Below are 24784 nucleotides of genomic sequence, written 5' to 3'. Positions count from 1 at the left end.
ATGAATTCTTTTGCTTCCTCCCAGGCTATGATTGAAGAAGCTATCACCAGGGCTGAATCCTTCTCAGTTATGTATACCCCATTTGCAACAAAAATAACAGCTGATAAAATAGAAAAAGTAAAAGAGGTTTTCACCAAAACTCACCCTGCTTATGTGGAATATACCTACACAGGTAAGGTTCAAAAATCAAGTCATCAGGCAATACTGTACTTCCTTAGAAATGAAATGGGGTGCTTTGGGAGTTTACTTATTTGTTGTTTCTGCTTTAATGGTTTGTTCCCAACCGATCCTTGAATATTCCTTGAGTCTCAGATTTCTGTGTTAGAGAGACAGTGAGGAGGGAGGGGGGAAAGGAAGCAAACCTATGGCAAAATGCTACCTTCCCCACATCCTCCATCTGTTCACTAAGTGGTTATAGCATTTTATTGAGGATTGTTTTCCAGTACCTACCACCTCCTCTTTCCCTCCATCATTAACCTCACTCCCAAGTTCCTCTCTTCCCTTCCCTTATGTTCTTGGACCTCTACTGTTCTGAGAACTAAAGACATTACGACAGATGCACATGGCATTGTCCTTTGCCTCTTTTTTTTTTTTTTTACTTTAGAAAGCACTTGCTGCCTGGGGTTGGTAGCTCACATCGGTAATCATAGCTACTCAGAAGGCTGAGATCTGAGGATCACGGTTGAAAGTCAGCCCAGGCAGAAAAGTCCCCTTGAGCTTCTTATCTCCAATTAACCATTCAAAAACTGCAAGTGGGGCTATGGCTAGTGGTAGAGCACTAGCACTGAGCTGAAGAGCTCAGGGACAGTGCCCAGGCCCTGGGTTCCAAGCCCCATGACTCACAAAAAAAATTTTAAGTTCTTGCTTCTGTTTACACATTCAAGAATAATTTGCCAACATACTATTTTTTTCAGTTCTATTTGTGTGTGTGTGCATGTGCACTGATAATAGAGCTCAGGGCCAGGCACTACCCCTTAGCTTTTTCACTCAAGGTAGTGCTCTACCACTCGTTTCTTCAGTAGTTTTTCTATAGCCAATTGGAGATAAGAAAAGAGTAACAAGAGAAGACAGATAGAATTCCGGATCTGCAGGTCTTAGATTCAAATCCACGCCTTTGCCATTAAGCAATGGTCTTCATGGGACCAAAACATTAAGAAAAAATAGGTTCTATGGATCCTCACCTTTCTTCTTAATGCCTCAAGTACTCCAAAGGAAAAGTAGTAAGAAAAACAACGACAACAAAAAACAACCAGTAATTGTTGAGTTGCACATTGCTAAAGGAAAATGAGCATTTGAGGGCAAAGAAAGGAGAGGAGATGTTCACATGGCTACAATGCTCACAGTGTTGATTTCCTTAGTTGGAACATCTTACAGGAAGGTAGGCCAGGGTACCTTACACTCTGGCTGATGGTTCCATGTTATTCTATACATTTCAGGGGGTTTTCTATTGAGGGCAGGTGGCCAGCAGCACACAAATTCATACCTATTTAATGCCATGGGAAACATGAGCCTCATTTAGCCATTTCCGTTTTTACTCATGGATCTCTAGGTAAGGAAGGGGGGCAATGAGGAGTCATGGGTTTGCCAATTCCTCTTCTGGTGTGATGAGTTCAGTCGTATTTAACCTACTTCTCAGGGAAGTCATGATGATTAATTAATACTTAGGAAGCATCGTTGCCAGTGAGAGTTTAAAAACAATAATAACATTAATGAGCCAGATTCCTGTCTCATAGAACTCCATCAAACCTGTTATCATGATGAATTATGATCTTCCGGCAAGACAATTCATGTTACAGGATCTTATACTTTCGAAGAGAAGATAATTATAAGTTACTAATGACTGTTTCTATTATTTTATAATTACTAATTGCTAGAGTTTGACAGTGTGCTAAGAGGAAAGATACAGCAGAGTCTGAAGGAGGAATGGAAGGTAGGCAAAGCAATCAGGCTAGAATTTAAATGTCTTTGGGATTCATGAGGGTTTTTTTCTGTGCAAACTATACTTTTAGTAAACAAGAATAGCCAGCTGGTGACATTATTTACTTCTATTAAAAAATGAATTGGGGGTGGGCAGGGGTCCCCAGAGCTACTGCTGGGATTTGATGAAGTTGTCTCTACCATCTCTGAGATGTTGTCTTTTCCACACTCCCAAGTGAGTGAGGGCCCCGAGTGTGTGGGGAGGGAAGGTCCCATGCCTCCTTCAGCATCTGGATGTCTCTCCTACAAGATGCAGAAAGATGATCAAAATGGCATTAATACTCTCAGGTAGTGCCTAGAGAATGAATCACAGCAGCAGCCGGCCTAGATAGTAATTACATTGTTCTTCCTCAAACAAACAAACAAACAAACAAACAAACACACGTCTCTCTTTTATTATACTCATTTACTATTTTATCCATGGCACTAGAACTTGTGCTATACCACTTAAGCCATGCCTTCCGTCTCAGCCCTGTCTTGCATTACTTATTTTTCCAGTAGTTTTGTGTTTTTAACTAGGGCCGGCTTCAAACTGCTATCCACCTACCTGTGCCTCCTACATAGCTGAGACTGCAAACATGAACCACCAAACCCAGCTTGTTCAAGTGGGCTCTCTCAAATTTTTGGCCCAAGCTGGACTCAAACATGGTTACTCCTAAACTCTATCTCCTACGTGAAAGCCAAGGATTCCAATGGAAGCCAAGATTCCCCTTCGTCAGGCTTGATGGATAGAATTAAAAAGGCTTCTATCCTGGTAAAATTCCACAATTATTATTTCAACAATGATTATTTCAACAAATATTTTGTATAGCAGGAAGGGCTGCCTGATCCCACAACAGAGGTGTTCCAAAAGAAAATGTTATTACATCATTTTTCCATCTCTACAGCCACTATTTTCAGAAAAAAAAAAACACTACTCAGTGCACAACTAACAACATCCTCACAAACAATGTGCTCCTTCCTACCGCACACCTGTCCACAGCAGCAGGCAGAGACCCTCAGAAATACATTTACAATCCCCAAATAGGATATGGCCCAACAGATATACTGATACTCATGAAAGCAAACTAAAAGGCTTTTGTAGTAACCAAAGAATTGAAGGCCATAGGTAAACTCTCTGTGTCATCGACCTCATTTGTCAGGGAATCTCCAAAAACTTCAGACCAGGCGACTATCATCAAAGTTTTGCTGGAGAAGTAATTATTATCATTAAAACTTGGAGACTAGTACAGTCCGCTGTGCCAGGGGAGGTTGGCAGGAAAAGCTTCCACTCAGAAACCCTAGATCACCTTCACCAAGCGTTTCTGGAGCCACAGGGTCTCAGCAATCACTGATAGAGGTGATTGTTGGTGGCCAGGGGTTTGGGGGTGCCCTGGCTTTGATTTTTCTCTAACCAGCCCACAACCAGCCCTACAAAGGATTTCCACATGAAAAAAAAATGATGCAAGAGGAAAAAAATCATAAAATTAGTTCATTTTGAAATAATACTGAAATGTAAATCCCATTTTTTAACTAAATGAGTTGACCAAATTAGAAGTTAGAAAACACTCTTAACCTTCATAGTAGGGACAGTCCCAAGTTCTTTTTGTAATTTTTTCCAGTGGTCAGGGGGGCAATACTAGGATTTGAACTCAGGGCCTCAGCCTTGCAAGATTGGTGCTCTACCACTTAAGCCATACTCCCAATGCTGCATTTTTCAGGTTATTTTTTTTTTGCCGGTCCTGGGCTTGAGCTCAGGGCCTGAGCACTATCTTTGGACTTTCTCAAGACTAGAGCTCTACCACTTGAGCCTCAGCACCATTTCTGGCTTTTTTCTATGTATGTGGTACCGAGGAATTGAACCCGGGTCTTCGTGCATACTAGGCAAGCACTCTACCACTAGGCCAAACTCCTGGCCCCTGCACGTTATTTTTGAAAGTGACATCTCTACAATTTTACTGGCTTCAAACTTTGATCCTCTGGATCTCAACCTTCTGGGTAACTAGGATTACAGGCAGGATCCACGAGTGCTACCCCAATAAGTTTTGTGAGCTGAATAAAGGAGGGTGAAAATTTAAAATTTGTCCTGTGGGCATCCAGACTTTCACAAGCTCAAAGCAATTATGGTGCCACCATTTCTGCATCAGTGATGTGAAGAAACCCACCAAAACCTCACAGTCATATTATAATAGAGCTCTGTTGTATTATGTTTCATACAGAAGGAAAAAAATACTGATTATTTTTATAGTGTAGCTCTCCATTTTTCTTATTTAAGGAAAAATCCAGTTTGATTCATGCAGAGTAGTCAGGGCGTATAAAACAAACAATAACTCACCAGCTGCAGAATTATTATGTTTTCATTTATAAAGATTTGGCTTGTGATTTTTATTCATATATTCCAATGAAATAATGCAATTCTGCACAGTCTTTATTCCTGCATGGTTGTATTTTAATAATAATAAAGTAATACAATAAGCATAACCCATCTCCTCTTGATGAGAATATCAAGATTTATGTACTAAATAAATAAATATTCAGTAATGGATCTGTGCTTACTAATGTTTAATAGAAAAGTTTTCTGGATCAGATATCAATTACTTTAACACTTAGGTGGATAGAGTCATATTTTGTCTTTCCAATGCAATTTAACTCCCAAGAGTAAATATGTATGTTCAGAGGAATAATATATTGTTGTAAAATAGACCTTTAAAAATTGCTTTTCACTGAAATCTATAACCTTGAGTTTGTTCTGTCATCATTTACCCATGGCATAATGCATTCTTATGCTCTCTCAAACAGGAAGTCAAAATTCCTCATTGTGTTCTATCTTCTTTAAATGATTATAATTTTGTCGGGAACTAGGAGTTTTCAAGATCAAATCTTTTTCCCTTCATAACTAGCTTTCTCAAATGGAAAAAAAAGTTACAGAATTAAGGAACCTCCATCTCCAAGCTCATTAAGGAAGTGTTACAGCCGAGTTGGTCACAAAAGACAATCAATCATTTCAGGTTCCTACCATAGAATCCCTCATAGAATAAGAAAAAATCATTTCCCACAGTTACAGAAAAATCTCTTGAAATATAGGATGGAATTTCCTGTCCTGAAAATTTTAAAACGTTGTTCTTTCTGGTGTCCAAAATGTGGTATTCTAGCAGTGCTGTCCAATGGAGGTAAAGGCTGTTCTCAGCAATAGTACATAAAGGTACTCTGCCTCAGCTCAGCCAGAATCCCCTCAGAACTCAACTGCCCCCTACCTATTTTCTTATGACCAAAGGAAGACAGAGGTGCAGGTGCTTCCCACCTATAATCTGAAAACTACTCAGGAGGCTTCCAAATTCATCTATGTTGTAGTGTAACAGATGTTCTTTTTAAGGTCGCATAATATTCCTTGGTGTGTATTCAGCACACTGTCTGTCTACTCATCTATACTTAGAAAAATGAGTTGCGGGGCTGGGAGTTTGGCCTAGTGGTTAAAGTGCTTGCCTAGCATGCATGAAGACCCGGGTTCAATTCCTCGGTACCACATACATAGAAAAAAAAGCCGGAAGTGGTGCTGAGGCTCAAGTGGTAGAGCTCTAGCCTTGAGAAAGTCCAAGGACAGTTCTCAGACCCTGAGCTCAAGCCCAGGACTGGCAAAAAAATAAAAAAAAAATGAGTTGCTTCTTTCTTTGGCCATGGAATAAGGTGCTAATAACATGTGCACATGAGTATCCTTTCAGGTCTCTGCTTCCAATTATTTTGAGGATATATCCAGAGATGAAATACTTGGATTTAAATTTTTGAGGAACAACTATGTCATTCTCCAGAGTAGTCATCCCTTATATGGTTGTACTAGCATAAATTTTAAGTGTCTAGCAATGTAATAATGTTATAGCAATGGCATCATCAATGTCTGCTCTATTTTGCTATATTCACGCTACCTATAAAAATAACTCCCAATCCTCACACTCTTTATTTTTTTCCTATTTAAAAACAAATTCTCCCCAGAACCCAATTTGAAGCACTTACATGTGTTTTACATCTCAACTATAATATTTTGAACCCCTCATATTAAATGGAGAGGTATTGAACTGTTAACTAAACCCCATATCCATAACTTTCAAGAGCCAGAAGGTGAGGAACACACTGATTTACATAAATGAAGTACCAAAAGGTAAGATGACCTTGAAGTTCAACTTGATCAGCAGCTCAGAATCTCTCATTGCTATTTTCATAGTCAGCTTCATTCTGAACATAGTCTTGGTGCTCCTCTGCCTAGAGCATTCCCTCAACTGCTACAGCTTGGAGTGGGACAGCCAAAAGCTCAGATGCCATGTACATACCTCAACACACTCCTTGAAGGAGCCCTCTAGCCTCTTCTTTACAAGTCCTTGAACTTGACCCAAATTGCATCCCATGCCTTTGGTTGAACCAGTAATTAGAGACAAGTAAACATGATAGGCTGTCTGACTTAGGAAGGTTGGTCTCACCTTTAAATTTGTCAAAGGAAAATCAAAGGGACCCGTGACCGTTCAGACTTTTCGATTGTGTTATAGGACAGTAGTTAATTTGAATTATTGCAACATTTTGTCATTATTCTGCCTGTAGTGAGTCTAATGCATATTGAAGGGAATTGCAGTATTTTTATTATTCGTATTGTCTCAATTCCACGTTGGTGAAGGTGGAATTAAGAAACTTCAATGTAATAAAGCACAGAATAAAGATCCAACATAGTTGATTAAACAAAACTTCGAAATCAATAAGAATTCTAAGGAAACTAGAAATGAAATGTCTATGAAAATCCTGAGGGGTTATTTATCTTTCTACGTCTTTATATAGGTTATGAGAGGAGACTTAAATATAAAATAATCTAGTCTCAGAAAAGTAGACTTCAGATGCCTGGAGAGAAATCTGTTTTTTTGTTGTTGTTTTTTTTTTCTGGATGGCAAGCAAGTTCTCTACTTGCATCTGTAACTCTGAAATGATCATGAAAGTGAAAGGGAAAATATAAGTTATTATAAATAAGTCCCCACATACCAAATGCAAAAATCAAAGTGTACTATATTTTTTTGTTTTGTGCTAGTACTACAGCTTGAACTCAGGGCCTTGAGCTTTCCCTTGCATTTTCTACTTAAAACTGGTACTCTACTGCTTGAGCCACAGCTTAATTTGAGGCTTTTCACTAGCTAAATTATAGATAAGATAGATAAGTCATCTAAGCTACTTACACATAATTTCAAAAATGAATAAACAGAGCCAGGCGGTGGCTCACACCTGTAACCCTAGCTATTCAGAGGCTGAGATCTGAGGATCAAGGTTCAAAGCCAGCTGGGGCACAAAAGGACCTGAGACTCTTATCTCCGATTAATCTCTAGTAAATGGGAAGTGGGGCTTGGGTCAAGGGTAAATAAATAAACAAATAAATAATTTTATACTCTTAGGGAATGAGTATAAAGTCTCAATGCCTCTGTGCCTCTGATCATACAAAATAATATTTACCAAAATGAATTCCAGGAAACGGAAACAGCTACTTCGTCCTTTTGGTCTTGTTCATTGTTTACCTGTTTTTGGTAGGGAAGGAGAGGCACAGAAATAGAGGCACAAGGGGTGAACAAATGCAGCAGCGGAACTCACTAGACTGGGCTGAAAGTGAACTTACACAATTTCTGGGCTGGAATGGGAGGGAAATGAAATGTACTCATTACCTGAGTGAGGAGAGTAAGGAGTAACTTATGTAACTATAACCTCTCTGTATATCAATTTTATAATAACAATATAATAATAATAATATTTTAATGTCTCAAGGACTTTCCTGCCTGAAGTAGCCTTGACCCACAATCCTCTAGGATTACCAGTCCCTAGTACCCAGTGTATCTTCTGCTTTTAAAAGTGGAAATCTTAGCTGGGTGTCAGCGGCTCACACCTATAATCCTAGCTACTCAGGAGGGTGAGATCTGAGAATTGTGGTTCAAAGCCAGCCCAGTCATAAGACTCTTATCTCCAATTAATCACCAAAAAACCAAAAGTGGCTCAGTGGTAGAGCACTAGCCTTGAGCTGAAGAGCTCAGGGACAGTGCTCAAGCCCAGAGTTCAAGACCTGTGACTGATGAAAAAAATAGAAATCTTTTTACTATTTATAAAGGAGGGCAATAATAATAACTTAGCTATAAAGTTGCTGCCTTTGGCTGTTTTTTTCTGCTGATGTGAATTTGTGGATAACTTCCAAGATAGAAGTATTGACATTAAAAAGAAGTACAAGATAAAGCTCAGAGATGACTGAGAAAGAAGTAATGACAAAGGGTTGGCATTATAAAGTACTATAGGAGCTAAAGTCTGAACCTGATCAGTAAAAAGTAGTCATATAAAACTTACCTGTTCTTATATTACACTGAGCAATCAGGACCTTTAGAAATTAGATTTTGCTCTAACCCAAAATGTCAGAACATTTTGTTCTGGACAAAGGGCAAAGAAATGACACCCACATCCGAAAATAAAAAGATGAAACTTATAGAGAGGTAATGATAGAGTGCTAATCAATTTGCATACTTTCTGAAAGGGCTTTTCAATCTCTGCAATTCTTTTAATGCTTTCAATAAAGCAAAGAAATGTATGAATGCCTTGAAATGTTCATTCACAATCTGTAGGCTACAGTCATATTAGGTGTCCACTAGAAAATACAGATGATAATGTTATTTCTATTTCATACTTTAGTGCCAGAGAACTCACATTCTATTTAATGGATATTTAAGTTCATAACAGATACAGCTATTCCTCACTCAGGTAATCAACATTTTTCTGTAAATGTTTTTCTGATGCTGTCAATGATTCTACCAAGCCAAGCTTTCATTATTAATCCCATCATTTGTGTGTATGACTGAATGTCCATAATTCTCAAAGAATAAGCTGCAGCATGGATGCCACCCCACTCAGAAACTGAACTTTTTGTTCAGGCAAAACCATTCTGTTCATTTGGGCATCTCCTAAAGCAAGTTATCTTAAGAAAGGAAAGCATACTTTTCTGATTGAAGTAAAATGCAGAACAAGGCTGTGTGATTTTATTCCTAAATTGAGCAACAGAAAATATGTCATGCCTCAGAAGATTGGGGCATTTTATTAATTTAAGATGGGATTGCTGGTTGGTGATTTTACTCAAATCATTAAAAATTGGGATTCAGATGAAATGAATTCCAGGAAATGGAAACAAAAGGGTTTTTTTCTTTGTTTTTGGTTTTTGTTTGCTTATTTTCTTTTCTTTTTGTCTTGTTTGTTTATCTCTTTGGGAGTGTAAGAGGGCACAGAAACAGAAGAATGAAGGATGACTAATGCAGCAAATTAGACATTATGTTGAAAATGAACTATATTACTTGGGGGTGGAGACAGGAAGGAAAAACTGAGAGAGAGCAAGGGAAAGGGGGCATCGCCCCAAATGAAATATACTCATTCCCTGACTTATAAAATAGTAACCTTCTGTACAATGCCTTAATAATAACAATAAAAAATTAAAAAATGGAAAAAACATGTTTGGGAGCCAGGCACCAGTAGTTCACACTTGCAATCCTAGCTATTCAGCAGGCTAAGATCTGAAGATAGCAATTCAAAATCAGCCTAGGCAGGAAAGTCTTTATCTCCAGTTAACCAGCAAAAGCTGCAAGTGGTGAAGCACTAACCTTGAACCAAAAAGCCAAGTGAGACTCAAAGCCCTGGGTTCAATTTCTAGTATCAACACATACACACACACACACACACACACACACACACACACACACACACACACAGCATTAAAATTTGTTGAGTTAAGTCCTATCCCATATGAACTGAGAGATTCATTGAAGTGAAAAGTACATATTATTTTTAAGAGCATGAAGAGAAGAATCTAAAATATTCAGAAAATGCTTATGAATAAGACACGGGGCCTTACATCAGGCACATTTGGGGGAAAAAACAGGAATTGATGGAATTATGGAGGATGGATATAAAATGTGATGTTTCTGGATGGAAAACAGTTTAGAGGCCAGATAAACACAGGCTGCTACAAACAAGTGAAAATGGGTTTTGCTTAAAACACAGAGAGAGAGAGGGTGAGGGGAGGGGGAAGAGAGAGAGAGAGAGAGAGAGAGAGAGAGAGAGAGAGAGAGAGAGAGAGAGAGAGAGAGAGAGAGAGAGAGAGAGAGAGAGAGAGAGAGAGAGAGAGAGAGAGAGAGAGAGAGAGAGAGAGAGAGAGAGAGAGAGAGAGAGAGAGAGAGAGAGAGAGAGAGAGAGAGAGAGAGGACATAGATCCTAAGCAGATGCACATAGTTGAGAAGTCTGATTGTTAGAAAGAAGTCACTGTGATTCTGAGGAAAGACACAACAATGATAGAGTTGGTAGAAACAGGGAGGGTCGTTGGTAAGGACCGTGGCATGGACCAACACTGGTAGCAGTGAGACTTGTGGCACAATTTTTTGTAGTCCACATGTAATGGGATGAGAAATTTGACCAAGGTGATGGCAAGGACAATGGAAAGAAATGAGCTGGTATGGGATGTGTTGCAATGGGCAGATTTAATTAGTTTTGGGGACTCACTAAATATCAAGGAATTAAAGAAAAGACAAGTCAACAATGGCTTCAGATTTTTAAGCCAGAATAATTGAATAATGGCTATCTCAATAACATACCCGTGAATGCCAGCAATAGAAAACTGTGGAGAACATAAAAATCACTTTTGAGGAATAAATTTGCTCATTTTCAAGTAACATTGGAAAGGATGAGGTGATAAGAAAGAATTTTTCCTAGAGGAATTTGGAAGTGCTTTTGAATTTGGTGACATTTTTAAAGTATGACAATAGCTTTGATAAAAATATTTAGTTAGCAATAATAACTAAACCCACAAGACTAGAGACATCCCCTAGGATTTGTATATAAAGATAATGCCAAGGAGCCAGCAATTTGGGGAAACACTGAAGGAGATGGCACAGTGAGAAAGGGAGTGTGTGTGTGTAAGAGAGACAGAGACTATGGCTGAGAGCTCTTAGAAGGATGATTTTTTAAAGAAGGGACACTAGTACAGCAAGATCAAAGAGCTTAAAGACTTTAAAGACTTGAAAACTGGCCAATTCCAAACTTCTACTATACAATGTATTCCTGATTAATAGAAAACTAACCTCTTCACTAAGAATTGGATGTCTTTCGTGAGGGAAGAGGACACAATGAAAAGCTGTGCTTCTGCAAAAAAAAAAAAATGTAATCTGTGCCTGGCACAAATGCCACTTGCCTTTCATCCTAACTTCTCAAATTGCTGAGATCTGAGGATCTTACTTTGAAGCTAGCCTGGACAGGAAAAGTCCATGAGACTCTTATATCCAATTAAATACCAAAAACCTGGAAGTGGAGGTGTGGCTCAGGTGATAGAGCACTAGCCTTGAACAAAACTGTTATTGTTACTGTATCTGACTTTGTTACCTTGTATATTGTATATGCATTTGTTGGTTTATTTGAAAGGGAAGGGGAAAACAAGATGATTGGGAGGAGGTAGAGGAGGGAAGTGGGGACAAAAACACAAGAGGGGAATATCAATTTTGAAAAGTAATGCACCTACTACCTGACAAACGTAACTATGACCCTTCTATACATTATCCCAACAATTAAAAAAAACTGATTGTGAACAGCATCCAGGCTCTGAGTTCAAGCTCCAGTAGCAGCACCAAAAAAAGGAATATGCATAATCTGCCTTTGATGTTACTCCCTTATGATGATAAAACTTTAGACCAGGTCACACTGGCGCACTAGACATTGAACAGAGTGTTCTGTCCCAATCATTGATATTTTGCTTCTAACATGATCAATTGAAAAGGAATGCCTTCAAAAAGACTTATTTCTCCCAAGTTTTCTTGACATGATGGGAATAAGAAAGAAAGACATTTTAAAAATCAATTCTACTTTTGTACCAGAAGTCAATAGAATCTGATACACGTTCACATCTGCCAGATGCACGAGGATTTGGAATATAGGTAGATATCTATAAGTATGAAATCTTCAACAATTAACACTCAAATTAATGTTGCCTGATATTGAACATTGCAGGCCCTAAGCCACCTGCAAGGGTATATGTTCAAACAACTGCAACTTGCTCTGCATACAAACAGGAGAAAGGATACTTGAATTTTTTCTGAATTTAACAGTGTACATAGTAAATCTCTATTTCTCTCAAACCTCACCTGAAGTTGGGTACCAGTGGCTCACACCTCTAATCCCAGCTACTCAAGAAGCTAAGATCTGAAGTTCAAAGCCAGCCTAGGAAAACAAATCCTGAGCATCCTTATCTCCAAATAACCAGAAAAAGCCAGACTTAGAGCTGTGGCTCAAGTGGCAGAGTGCCACCCTTACACAAAAAAGCTAAGAGTCCAAGGTCCTGAATTCAAGATGCCCCCTCCCCCACATACACACAAATCACTTCACCTGAAAATTAACAAATTGAATATCCAAAGGACAAATCATGTAGAACCAAAACAAATATAAAATACTTATATCCACTGTCATATTTTGTAATACATGATCTATAGTCCATCTAACCACTGGCAGGATAACTCTTCATCTCCTCTTCATCCAACCCAATATTCGATGGTTTCTTCATCCAACAAATATTCAAGGGCAAGAAGCAGCTAACTCTCAAAGTCCTTGAGCTGTCTCTTCAAGAGTCCTCAAATATCTGGCTAACTTGGACAACAATGAGGCCAAAACATTTCATCTCAGTGCTACTCACTGATAAATTCTTCCCTTGTTGTCTTGGAAGTAGGCTGTAAATTGATGATATATCTGGGATTATCTACTGCAATTGTTTTTAATTTTTCATTTAAGTAGTTGTACAAAGGGGTTTCAGTGCAATATGTTAGTTTGTGAATATCAATGTCACCCATTTTTTGTTCTCTCTCATCTTTCCCAAACTCAAATTACCTGGCTCCATTTTCTCAAATGTGTATCTCATACTAGGACTATATTTGTCTTCCCTCTCTCCACTCATCTGCCCCTACCCTTTGACCTCCCACTTTTCTACCCCTCCTCACCCCCAGCTGCCAACACAACACGTTTCAGTTTCCTGGTATTCATTTTGTTAAACTGATCCACTTCTGGCTTTCTTTCTGTTAATTGGAGATATAAGTATCATACACCTTTCTCTGAAACTGGATTTAAATGGCAATCCTCAGATCTCAAGCTCCTGAATAGCTAGGATTACAAGCATGAGCCATAACACCCAGCATATGTTTTTTAAGTTATTTTTTTAATTGTAATTACAAGAGGGTTATAGTTATATTCTCCAGATAGAAGGTGAATTACTTCAAATACATTGATACCTTTTCTCATGTCTTCCCCTCACTCCTTCCCCTCATCTTGTTTTCCCCCCTTCCCTTTCCTATTTCAAATAAACAAATAATCATATACAATATACCAGATAACAAGGTAAGATACTGTAATAATGTGAGAATAACCAAGGGGCAACAAAAGAGATGAGAAATAACATAGTACATTAAGAACAACAATCACACATTATATAGCTCTTGTTTACATATCCTGGGGGTCCTTTCATTTAGCCTCATCTTATAGGGCTTTTGTATCTAGATTTTGAGCTATTGTAATCCTCTGCTGGGAGAGTCTAAGGTTTGTATTAATTATTACAAATGAGGAAACCAGCATATGTTTTAAAGACATATTACCAGAATAGAGTGAAAGCAATATTGGAACTGCCACCAGCTGAGTCTTAAGAATAGGTTATCAAATTGATCATTAACAAATTATAATTCAAAGATACTTGGAATTTTTGCCTTTTCTGGCATTATTAAGCAGAGAGAATTTATTAAACCTTCTCTATTTATCCACAGCTATTTGAGAAGTCTTTTATATTAAAGCAAAGCTTTGTTGATAAAAATGAAGATGAATTAAGAGAATCTGGCCTTCAAGACTCCATAGCTGGGATTTATTCCTAGCCAAAAATAATAGTGGGTTGGTGTCCCTGTGGTTAGGTGCCTGGGTTTGAATCCTATTTGATCAATTTTCAAGCTATGGTCACAGGCAAATTGTTTCCCGCCTCTATCCTTCAGCTTCTTATCCATAAGTGGAGGCAGCAGGACCCCAAGCGTTAATGCACACAGAACTCTCAGAAAGTAGGCACTCAGTATCCGCTCTTAAGGACTGAGTCATTAAGGACTGAGTTTGTTTTAGAACTGTGTCTATGACACTTGAATTATTTCCAAGTCAAATTACAAGAGTCAGTGCATTTATCAATTTAAATTTCCTTCTATAACTATAGGAAGGACGGTAACTAAATTGATTAGCCTTGTACTTTAATTCTCACTTGGTAATTTTTCTCTTTCCTTTTCTATAACATTATTTCCTTAGATTTAAACTGTAAACCAAAAATAAAAAATCAAATTCTCTTAGGAAAAAAAAAGAATCGCTGAAAATACCAAGTCTGCAAGTTGGTCCTGGAAAGATAATCACATCATGTTGTCATATGTTATTAATACGTTTTGTGTGTGTTTAAATCACTAAGAAATTAAAAATAGAAATAATAAGGACTCCAAGACATGAGAAAGGGTATCAATGTATGTAAAGTAATGCACCTTCTATCTGGTGAATATAATGTAACCCTTCTATTAATTACAATAAAAAATATAAGGAAAAAAGAAATAGTAAAGACTGAAATATGATTTAAGAAGATTACCTATTTGACCATCTGCTGCACAGAATCTTTCTTTCTACCTTAAATGTTGATATTTATCATTTTTCCCTTTAGGGTAATTCTTAAAATGTGGGGTTAAAATCTGGGAAAGGAGCCCTTGAAAATCATCAAGCTGTGGCAAAGATTTCTTAGTTGCTTGTCTGTCATCTTTCAGATTTCCAAGGACTCCACATGTTGCCTCAGACCACAGATTGGTCATCTTTTCCTCCCCAACAATATCTTTTGACTCTTGGGTTCAAAAACAAAGATGATGGAAAATTTTTGGAAAAGATGTCAAGTAGAAAGCTGCCAACATTCACAGGTGAGCCATTCAGACTTGCTATTATCTCTCATTATGGCTTCAGCACTCGAAGTCTGCATTATTCATCTCAGATGGAGTAGTGGGGGGTTGGAATTAACTCTAACTCTTTCTTTCTTTCTCTCTCTCTCTCTCTCTCTCTCTCTCTCTCTCTCTCTCTCTCTCTCTCTCTCTCTCTCTCTTTCTCTCTCTCTCATCTTCTTTGCAGATTAGTTCATCTTAGCTAGAATTCTGATTATTGGGGAACATTTCCCCTAACAGCACACGCAATTTTGGAGTGTTTGCCCTTCATTCCAACCTTCTCCAACTACCAATCATGCACTCCATAGAGTATTTAGTAAATATGAGCTTTTATGAACTATTAGCAAATTGAAAAGACAGTCATACAACAAAACTAGAATGAAATAAAAAAAAAAAACACAGAGCATAGCAACTCTGAATCACTTGAATTACCTGTCAATGCAGTACCTGACATCTGTTCTCCTTTCATAAGGATTTAGCCAAGAACTTGGGTCCCCTAAAGAGTATATAGTTGAGTGGGGTTCAATAATTCTGGTTGTAATGTTCAAAACTTAAGGAGGTAAAGTTGCAAACTTGAGAACTAAATTCACAATCAGGCTGAACATATTCCTTCAGCTATAACCACGTAATTCAGCATTTGTGAGCTGGGTGCTGGTGGCTCATGCCTGTAATCATAGCACTCAGGAGGTTGAGATCTGAGGAAAGAGGTTCAAAGCCAACCCAGGCTGGAAAGTCAATGAGAAAACCGAAAGTGGTTCTGTGGCTAAAGTGGTAGAGCACTAGCCTTGAGCTGAAGAGCTCAGGGATAGCGCCCAGGCCCAAAGTTCAAGCCCCATGACCAACAAAAAAAATTTTTTTAAGGAATTTGTCATTTGTCTGGCTCTATATGAGCCAAGGCTTATGTCAGCTTCAGGGCAATGAATGCTGCACACTCGAATAATACCTGAGAGAAACACGACAAGAATCAGACACATTTATGACATTTTTTTCACAACAAAATCATACTCTGCAGAGATAGGTGACTTGTTACAGGCTGTCTCTCAGATCACTCCATCAAAAAACACAGCAAAATGAAGACATGACAGTTTCTAAAGGGCGATGTCTCCTCTGCCTTTCTCCTCACAGATCTTTCATTGTTACGCATGTGGTCTGGGATAAGACTAGTTTCTATACTAAAGATTTCTTATCTATTAATATTGAGATTCCTGTGTACAGCTTTCTAAAGAAAGCATTTTGAAATGATAGTTTAAGGAATAAATAGTATAAAAGTTTATTGTTACAATTTTTAGAACATAAAACTCCTTTCTGCCTGCTGACCAGAGAAGATACGATAAGACACATGGAGACAATGGGAAAGCGAATCTTGCCAATATTGGATTTTATCAGAAGCACCCAGTTGAATGTAGGTATATAAGTCTTTTATTTTTGTCCAATGTACAAATATTAGAGAATTCAAAAAGTATGGCAAGTTTAGGCAGCAAATAGTAGAAGTGTTGGAGGATTTGAGAAGCATTCGTAGAAAAATCTCCTTTGTAAAGCCCAATAAAACATTAGCAAATGGTTTTATTCCTTTTAGATTTGAGATGCTACACATTGCAACATTGCATTCAAGTATTTGCTAGATCCATTGTCTCTTTAAAGAGCTTCTTCTTTATGTCTTCCTATTATCTAATTTGAGTTGGCAGTGAATTTCTCATTTTCAATCAATAACAAAATTTTAGCAAGCACAACGTTTTGTCTGCTTCATTTATTGAGCTGTTGTATATAGCCATCTGGTTACCTATGTACGAACTCGAGCTAACATTTCCATAGTTCAGTGGTGAACTGGATGCTGCTCTAAACATTGCAGCTAATTTTCCTACGGCCTAAGGTCAATTATCTAATCCTTTACTACAGTCCAAGGAGGAAAAAAGACTTTCTACTTTGGGGGATCATAGAGAGCTCAAAACATGACCTGAGTGGTATGGTATTCTTTGACAAAATGTAAATCCTCAGACTGAAAATACAGAAAGAGAACTTCTCCCTAACAGGCTATAAAGGCAGCAGGTTTCTCTTCTTTTAATTGTTTGGTTGTTTTTGTTTTTGTTTTCAAAAGGCCAATAAGTTGGAAATGTTAAAGAATCGTCTGCTTGTGGTTTTTCACTCCACCACCTATTTGATGGGCTTATCCTAGAAGGTGATCTGAAGGAGTTGTCGCATACTTCCTTCACATCTGTTCAGCTAGTTCTTTAACATTAGTCCCTTTATTCACCATTTTAGAAAAGTTAGAAAACGCCTAATCTATTTGCATGATTTGGGATTCTCTGCTTGGCAAATACCAAAGTTCATTTTATGCTTTGCCTACTATAACAGTCTTTCCTCCCTGCAACCCTGTTCTGCACAATTATCTCCCCTACATGAATAAACAATCCATCTTTGTCTTGCTAGACTTAGGCTTCCATGGCAAAATGCCACAGATTCATTGACTTCAGCAACAGAAATTTATGGCCTTGACTGTGGAGCCTGGGAGTCCAAAACCAAGATGGCAAACCAGAATGAGGCTTCTTATCATGATTTTCAAACAACTGCCTTTTCCCTTTGACCTCACATGGCACAGAGAGAGACAGAGCGATGACAGAGAGAAGAGAGAACAACATACCTGGGATCTCTTACAAGGTCACTAATCCCGTCATGAGAGCTGTACCCTCATAACTTCATCTAACTCTAATGACCTCAAAGGACTTCCATCTTAAAACACCAACATATTGACAATGAATTGAGAGTGACACATTCGATCTCTAACAATCTCATTGGTTGCACTACAGATTTGGGATTCTAGTTGCAATTTACCACAACCTCTTACAGATAGACACACACCCCCCCACACACACACACAAACATACATCTCCACCAACCTTCCATCCTAATTAGAAATTCACACACATCATTATTGCCATTGTCAGACCCTGACAGGTGGGAATCATTGCTAACAAAAATGGTCAACCTGTAGGACTAACTGATCACCCAGGACTGTGAAGTGACCTGCACCACAACTCTTTGGAGGAATATCTGCCTGCTACTTAGCCCATAACTGACTTCATCATATGTTGTTATCTCATGGCATAAAAGCAGGTTATGGGCCAGGAATTTGGCCTAGTGAAAGAGTGCTTGCCTAGCATGTACGAAGACCAGGGTTTGATTCCCCGCTACCACATACGTAGAAAAAAAGCTAGAAGTGGTGCTGAGGCTCAAGTGGTAGAACTCTAGCCTTGAGAAAGCCCAAAGACATTGCTGAGGCCCTGAGCTCAAGTCCAGGACTGGCAAAAAATAAAAATAAAAAAGCAGATTAGACACATCCAAGCGTATGCTTGGGATACAATTCTTGTATTTCCTTTTCTCCTCAACTTTCAAATGTATTCTGACCACTTGGAAGTCTATCTATGATCGTATCTTCATGTGTCAGAACAGGAAATTTAAAAATCATAACCACTATATTTACCAAAAACATTATGATCTGACTTAGCTTTTTTTTCACAGCTGGTATTATACCAGTTGAGCTATATCCCCAGGCCAACGTTTTGCTATTTAATTGGAGATGGAGCCTTTTCTGCAAGGACTAGTTTTGCAAATCCATTTTCAATACCTCAGCCTCCTAAGTCACTGGAATTATAGGCATGACCCACCAGCACTGGATTAAAGATATTTTTTTAAGCAACTAAACAACTCAGTCTTAGGTGGAATCAGTTTGAATATTATTCTGCTCATTATAAAGAATTTCATCAACTTTCCTGCATTCCCTTGTAGGAGAAACAATAGTTTAAGGAATGTTTAGTTGAGAGTTTCAGTGGTATTAAGGTGAATGAGACCAAAGGGACAATTGATCTAAACGTTGGACCCTGGTTTCATACTTACCCAGCCACAGCTTCATAAAACAGAATTGAATAAAATAGTCTCCAAAGGTAAACTTAGGAGCTGGGCGTGATGGCTTACACCTGTAATCCTAGCTACTCAGGAGGCTGAGATCTGAGATCAAAGTTCAAAGCCAACCTAGTCATGAAAGTCCTGGAGAATCTTGTTTCCAAATAACCACCAGAGAACCAGAAAGTGGTGCTTTGGCTCAAGGGGAAGGGTGGTAGCCTTGAGCTGAAGAGCTCAGGGACAATGCCCAGGCCCAGAGTTCAAGCGCCATGACTGCCAAAAAAAAAAAAAAGTAAACTTAGCTTAATGAATCAGGCAATAAGAAATATTATAGAAATATCCTGAGACATAAACTAAATAGTTCCCATTGGTCTTTGTAAGTTCTCCTTGAAGTGTTTTTCTGATGAGGTATTGAATACTATCTATTTGAGTGGGTAGACATTGCATTGTTCATATCACTGCCCTAATTGGTGACATCTATGGAAAAGGACTGGTGCCTAAGAGTGTCCAGCCTCTCCGACACTTGAATAAATATCTAAAGTGCTTTCTCTCCTATCTTCTCATTTCACACTCACTGTTCAGTGTATCACTTTCATCTTCTCAATAAGGGAAATGTTGCTCAGAACAGCCCTAGAATGAAGTTCACATAGCTGAGGGATTCGATGCTGAGACTCAAAACCAGCACACTCCTCTCACTCCTGAAGACTTACTACATCGCTTGTAATAAAATTTTCATCCTGGCTGGGGGCAAAACATGCATAAAACAATATGAAAATAACTCCAGAGCTGGATTCCATTTTTAAAATGGATATTTCAGTGGACACACAAATTAGACTCAGAAAATCAATTGTGGAAAAGCTTCCAAGAACACATAGATTTTCATAGTCATGAGGTTGTAAATGCCATAAGGAAGGAGTTTCTTTGCTGAGAGAACTTTGTAGTTTCTAGACGTTGTACACTCTGGCACATGTTCATTATCTTTCCACACTGCTGTGTTAAATGCGAACACATGTCCAAATGAAGGTGGATTTTTTTAAGAGTCAGAAGCTGTAATACTATTTTCCTAATAGCTTCCAGTCTTACTTCATGTCAACCCACTTACCCAGCAACCTCTGACAATATTTCTTTCCCAGGAGTTCTACCCTAATTATTTCACAGGCCTGCTTTTCTATTCATTAACTTTGCTGATTTCTGTCAGTTTCAAACTTATGGACTATGCATTCCTGGGCTAAATGTTAAAGAGTTAAAAATAATAATAATAAAATCTCTCATCATGCATGAAGCCTCTTTCCCAGGATGCATTGCTCAAAATGACCTAACTAACTGTGTTTTTCAATACCTCGTTAATTTTACTTTTAATTTCTTCCAAGTGAAGCATAAAAAATGTTTACACATGCACAATAATATTTTCTACCCTACATAAGCACACAAACATTTTTGTTGCAATTAATGTTTCCATATGTATGCCAAGTAGAAACAGATTCCAAAACTCTTTTTTGGCTGTATTATGGAGTGCTACTTATTGGCCACCATTTACCCATAATTGCTGATAAATCTAAGCAATTCTGACACTGAAGCCTTCATTTGAACTTGTTGTTTGCCTAACCATCTTAGATCCATGTATAGTTTTTCACTTCAATCTTAGCCATTTTTTGTGTGTGTGAGCCAGTCCTGGGGCTTGAACTCAGGGCTTGGGTGCTGTCCTTGAAAGTGCTCAAGGCTGGCACTCTAGCACATTCGCTAACTCTCCACTTTCAGCATTTTTTGGAAAGTTAGTGGAAGTAAGAGTCTAATGGACTTTCCTGACTAGGCTGGCTTTGAACTGTGATCCTCAGATCTCAGCCTCTTTTTTTATTTTTTTATATTGTCTGGGTAATGTATAGAGGGGTTACAGTTATATTTGCCAGGTAGTAGGTACATTACTTCTCATGCATTGATAGCCTTTCTCATATTTTTGTCCCCTTTCCCTCTCCCACCCCCTCCCAATCATCTTGTTCCCCCCATTCCTTTTCCTATTTCAAATAAACAAATAAACATATTTACAATATACCAGGTAACAAAGTCAGATACAGTAACAATATGAAATTAACTAAAGGACAAAAAAAGACAAGAGAAATAACATAGTACATTAAGAACAGCTATCACACAAGATAAACCTCTTGTTTCCATATCCTGGGTGTCAGCCTCTTGGAGCTCTTTGAAGGCTCCTAGACTTTCTTTGGAAGGTAGCTTCCTTTCCTAGCTTTGTTCCTTCATTTGTCATGATTTTATTCTTGTTTATTATCTTAAACTTAAAGCAACTGCATTAAAACCTTCCTGTTGGCATTAGATAGGGATTTTCACTTTTTTTTTTTACTTTGTCTTTCAAAACTCCCCTCTCACTTCTCTGAATCGATCACTTCCTGATAAACACAATCACAATTCAGTTGGGGAGGGGAGGCAGTGATCATTAACAGTCAACTCTGTTCCTTTGCTAGCTAGCATCTTATTCTTGTGTAGCGCTTCCTGCTTTGTTATTCATCCAACAATCAAGCTAACAAAACCCAGCGGCCTGCCACTATTTTCATTTTCATGATGTTTTGGAAAATTACACTAATAGATTATGTTCCCAAGCAGGCTGCAGTTGTTTCTGCTCTATTACCACGTTCCTACAACTAGCCCCATTGTTTTCTTTTAAAGAAGGACAAAGAAAGCAATTTTTCTTCAAAAAGAAAATTGTTTCTCCCCCGCACCCCAACTTGCTTCCCTCGACTTGACAGAATACCATTGTTTAGCTACACGTTTAAACTGAATGGTAGGCTAGCCATTTCGTCAATGCAGGCAAGGATCTCAAATCCACCATTTGCGATCCTCTTAGAGGTTTATAGATTTTCAAATCAACAGCTAATCAAGAAGAATGAATTAGAGAGAATACAGGACATTACTTGAATGGCACCAATTGGTATTCGGAAGAAATAAAGCAAATGCAGTGCACTGGTGCCTAGCCTTTCTTTATTTCCCTGATTCTACAAAAATGCCGACTTCAAGAAGCTGCTATCAGTCAAAATGGAAGTGTGACATTTCAGAAAATGACTTTCTAATTTCACAGGGAAGTTCAGATAATCTTTGGTCGTGCTACTTTCTAACCATTTTTCTCAAGAGGAAAATCTCGTTTAAGAAAGAAATCAAATGTCTGCTCTCTGTGATTTCTGAAAGAAGTCCTGCTTCATACGTATCACTAATGAAGTTAAGCACTGGTGGTTCATGCTTGCAATCTTGGCTACTCAGGAAGTTAAGACATGAGGATCAAATCAGCTGGGCAAGAATGTCATGAGAGTCTTATCTCTAATAAATTACCACAATGCTGGAAGTGGAGGTGTGGCTGAAATGGGAAAATTCCAACCTTGAGTGAAAAATCTAGGCTAGGTGTGAAGCCCTGAGTTCAAACCCAAGTACTAGCACAGAAAATGAATAAATACAATGAGTAGTCATAGAAGAAAATAGTCCTTACCAGATGTAAACCTATAGAACTGTGGCTTATCTTCCATCTTCTGTTTAACATTTTAAATATTTCAGGAGGCATCTATGTAGTTATTATTTCCAGGGCCAAAATGTGGCTCAGCCAGTAAAGCTTAAGACATTAACTGTCTAGCTAGCAAATAAGTTTAGGCATTCTGGTGCAGGTGGCACAGGAAAGTCCTGGTTCCACCAGGATGTGGAATGTAAATGCTAAGCTAAGCCTTCCTGTAATTTCTCGCTTGTCAGCACCCTCCAAACCACAGACATCCAAGGCTTTTTTCTTGAACATTGATATAACCCCTTAGGTCAGACATACTTCTAGCTAAAGATGACGATGGGAATTTCAGGATAAATCTTTTCTCTTGTGTGAAGCTCATGCTTTGTATTCAACTTTTCAGAAAATGGATAACTGTAGCAAATATTCTGGGGGAGCCTCTGAGATGTCATTTCTACAAAAGTTTAAAATACCATAGATTCATGGGAGTGGAAGGGAGGCAGGGTTCCTTACACTTGTGCAAGGTGAGTCACACTTGCCATTGAAATGGCTGATGGAGCCTGAGTGCATTGCCACCAGTGGGGGAAAAAAAACATCCAAGGAGAAGTATAAATAAAAGCAGGGCTGGTGGGCTTCATGTAAATTATCTGGGTGAACAAAATCCAAGGCATGTGAAAATTGTCTTTGATACAAAGAGAAAACAATAGGTAACCCTCAGCTTCTATGATGACTCTCTAAGGTAAATTAAGTCACTTGTTGGGGAATACAGTCCTGTAAAAACACTGCTACAAGAACACAAGTACACTTTTAGTTTGGTTTTGGTTTTTTGCTACATATTTATTTATTTACTTCCAAATAAATAAACAAAGGGGTTTCAATTCAACATGTCAGCTTTATGAGTATAATGCATCTTGATCAAGGTCACCCTCCATTTCCCCCCATCTCCTTCAACTCCATCCATCCACTCAAACTACCTGGCTCCCTTTTCACATAGGTACACTGACTATTACAACTTCTTCACCCACCCTTCCTCCCCTTGACAACACCTCCCCCCCACCGAATAAGTTCTCAGCTTACTGGTATTCATATTGCTAAACCATAAGTTCATTGTTCAAAGGAGGTACAAACTGGGATACACCATCCTTCAGTTTGTGTGATTTAGATCTATAAGAAAAAAACAGCATGTGTCCTTTGTCTCTCTGGCCTGACTGACTTCACTCAATGTATTTTTTTTTTCAGGTCCATCACCCATTTCTCCCGGCAAGGGACATAATATCATTCTTACTAGCATTCACTGGCTGTACACTGGGGCAGGGGATTTCATGTGACTTTCCTCTTCCTGCATGCAGTGTAATCCAATCATCTCTCCTCATCCCTTTCCTAATGCCCCTCCCCCTTCAACAGGTGACAGGTACAGTTTCAGTCTTGTCTCCACCCTCCATCCCAGACCCTCATGCAGAGCAACCAACAACCCCACTCAGACCTGCAAACGGATCCCTTTTGTGTGTATCCACCTATTTGAAAGAAACAAATACAACATTTTCTAAAAATGGAAGCAAGAAACATTTGTCCTAGAATATCTTTGCTTCAAAATATGCAAAGATATGATGCCAAGCCCTGACTTCGGTCCCCAGGGAGAGGTCCATTTCGGTGGCCTCGTGCTCAAACACGTCCTTTCTCTTTCCCTTCCTCCTGCGAGAGCAGGGAAGCTGCTGTGGGTGCCCAGGTGTCATGGAGAAGCTGCACTACGCCAGTCTCCTGAGCCAGCTGCAGAGGGTGAAAGAGCAGTCCCAGGTGACAAATCAAGCCATGGCAGAGCTAGCTACCATTCCCTATCTACAGGACATCAGTCAACAGGAGGCAGAACTGGCAAGTGTTTGTTTTCTTTTGTTTAAGGCTTTTACAGGATCAGAGCCAGCAGAAGAGTGATACAGTCTGAAAAGAGAACTGTGATGATAAGTCTGAAAGCAAATTCCAGCCATCATCAAGCACCCTAAAACTAGGAAGTTCAGGGGTGGGCCTGGTTATTCTTGCTCACAGCGATAGATAGATAGATAGATAGATAGACAGACAGATAGATGGATTCATTATTTATATATTCATATTGTGTACCAAGCTTTTGATTAAAATAAAAATTAAATTCTAGCCAGACGCTGGTGGCTGATACTTGTAATCCTAGCTTCTCAGAAGGCTGAGATCTGAGGAACAGAGTTCAAAGCCAGCCCCGGCATGAAATTTCTTGAGACTCTTATCTCCAATTAACCACCAGAATACCAGAAGTGGCACTATGGCTCCAGTAGTAGAGGACTAGCCTTGAACTGAAGAACTTAGGGACAATGCTGTGGCCCAGAGTTCAAGTCCCATGACCAATCAAAAAAAAATTGAATCCTAATCAGCTCCAAGATATTTTAGTGCATACTTCTCTTCT

General features: G+C 38.7%; 1 protein-coding gene across 1 annotated transcript in view; it reads left to right on the top strand.

Annotated features, from left to right (window-relative positions):
- Spata16 (spermatogenesis associated 16) overlaps positions 1 to 24784 on the top strand; it is a 228129-nt gene that overhangs the window by 176918 nt on the left and 26427 nt on the right. Inside the window, exons 6-9 of the mRNA XM_090342277.1 lie at positions 25 to 172; positions 14802 to 14948; positions 16256 to 16368; positions 24061 to 24225. Coding sequence (XP_090198403.1) covers positions 25 to 172; positions 14802 to 14948; positions 16256 to 16368; positions 24061 to 24225 — 573 coding nt within the window. The remainder of the gene's footprint in view (positions 1 to 24; positions 173 to 14801; positions 14949 to 16255; positions 16369 to 24060; positions 24226 to 24784) is intronic.

The sequence above is a fragment of the Megascapheus bottae genome, chromosome 1 (genome assembly GCF_031878675.1).
Source record: "Megascapheus bottae isolate mThoBot1 chromosome 1, mThoBot2.hap1, whole genome shotgun sequence".
In the NCBI taxonomy this organism is placed as follows: Eukaryota; Metazoa; Chordata; class Mammalia; order Rodentia; family Geomyidae; genus Megascapheus; species Megascapheus bottae.
This window is presented reverse-complemented; position numbering and strand designations above follow the sequence as displayed.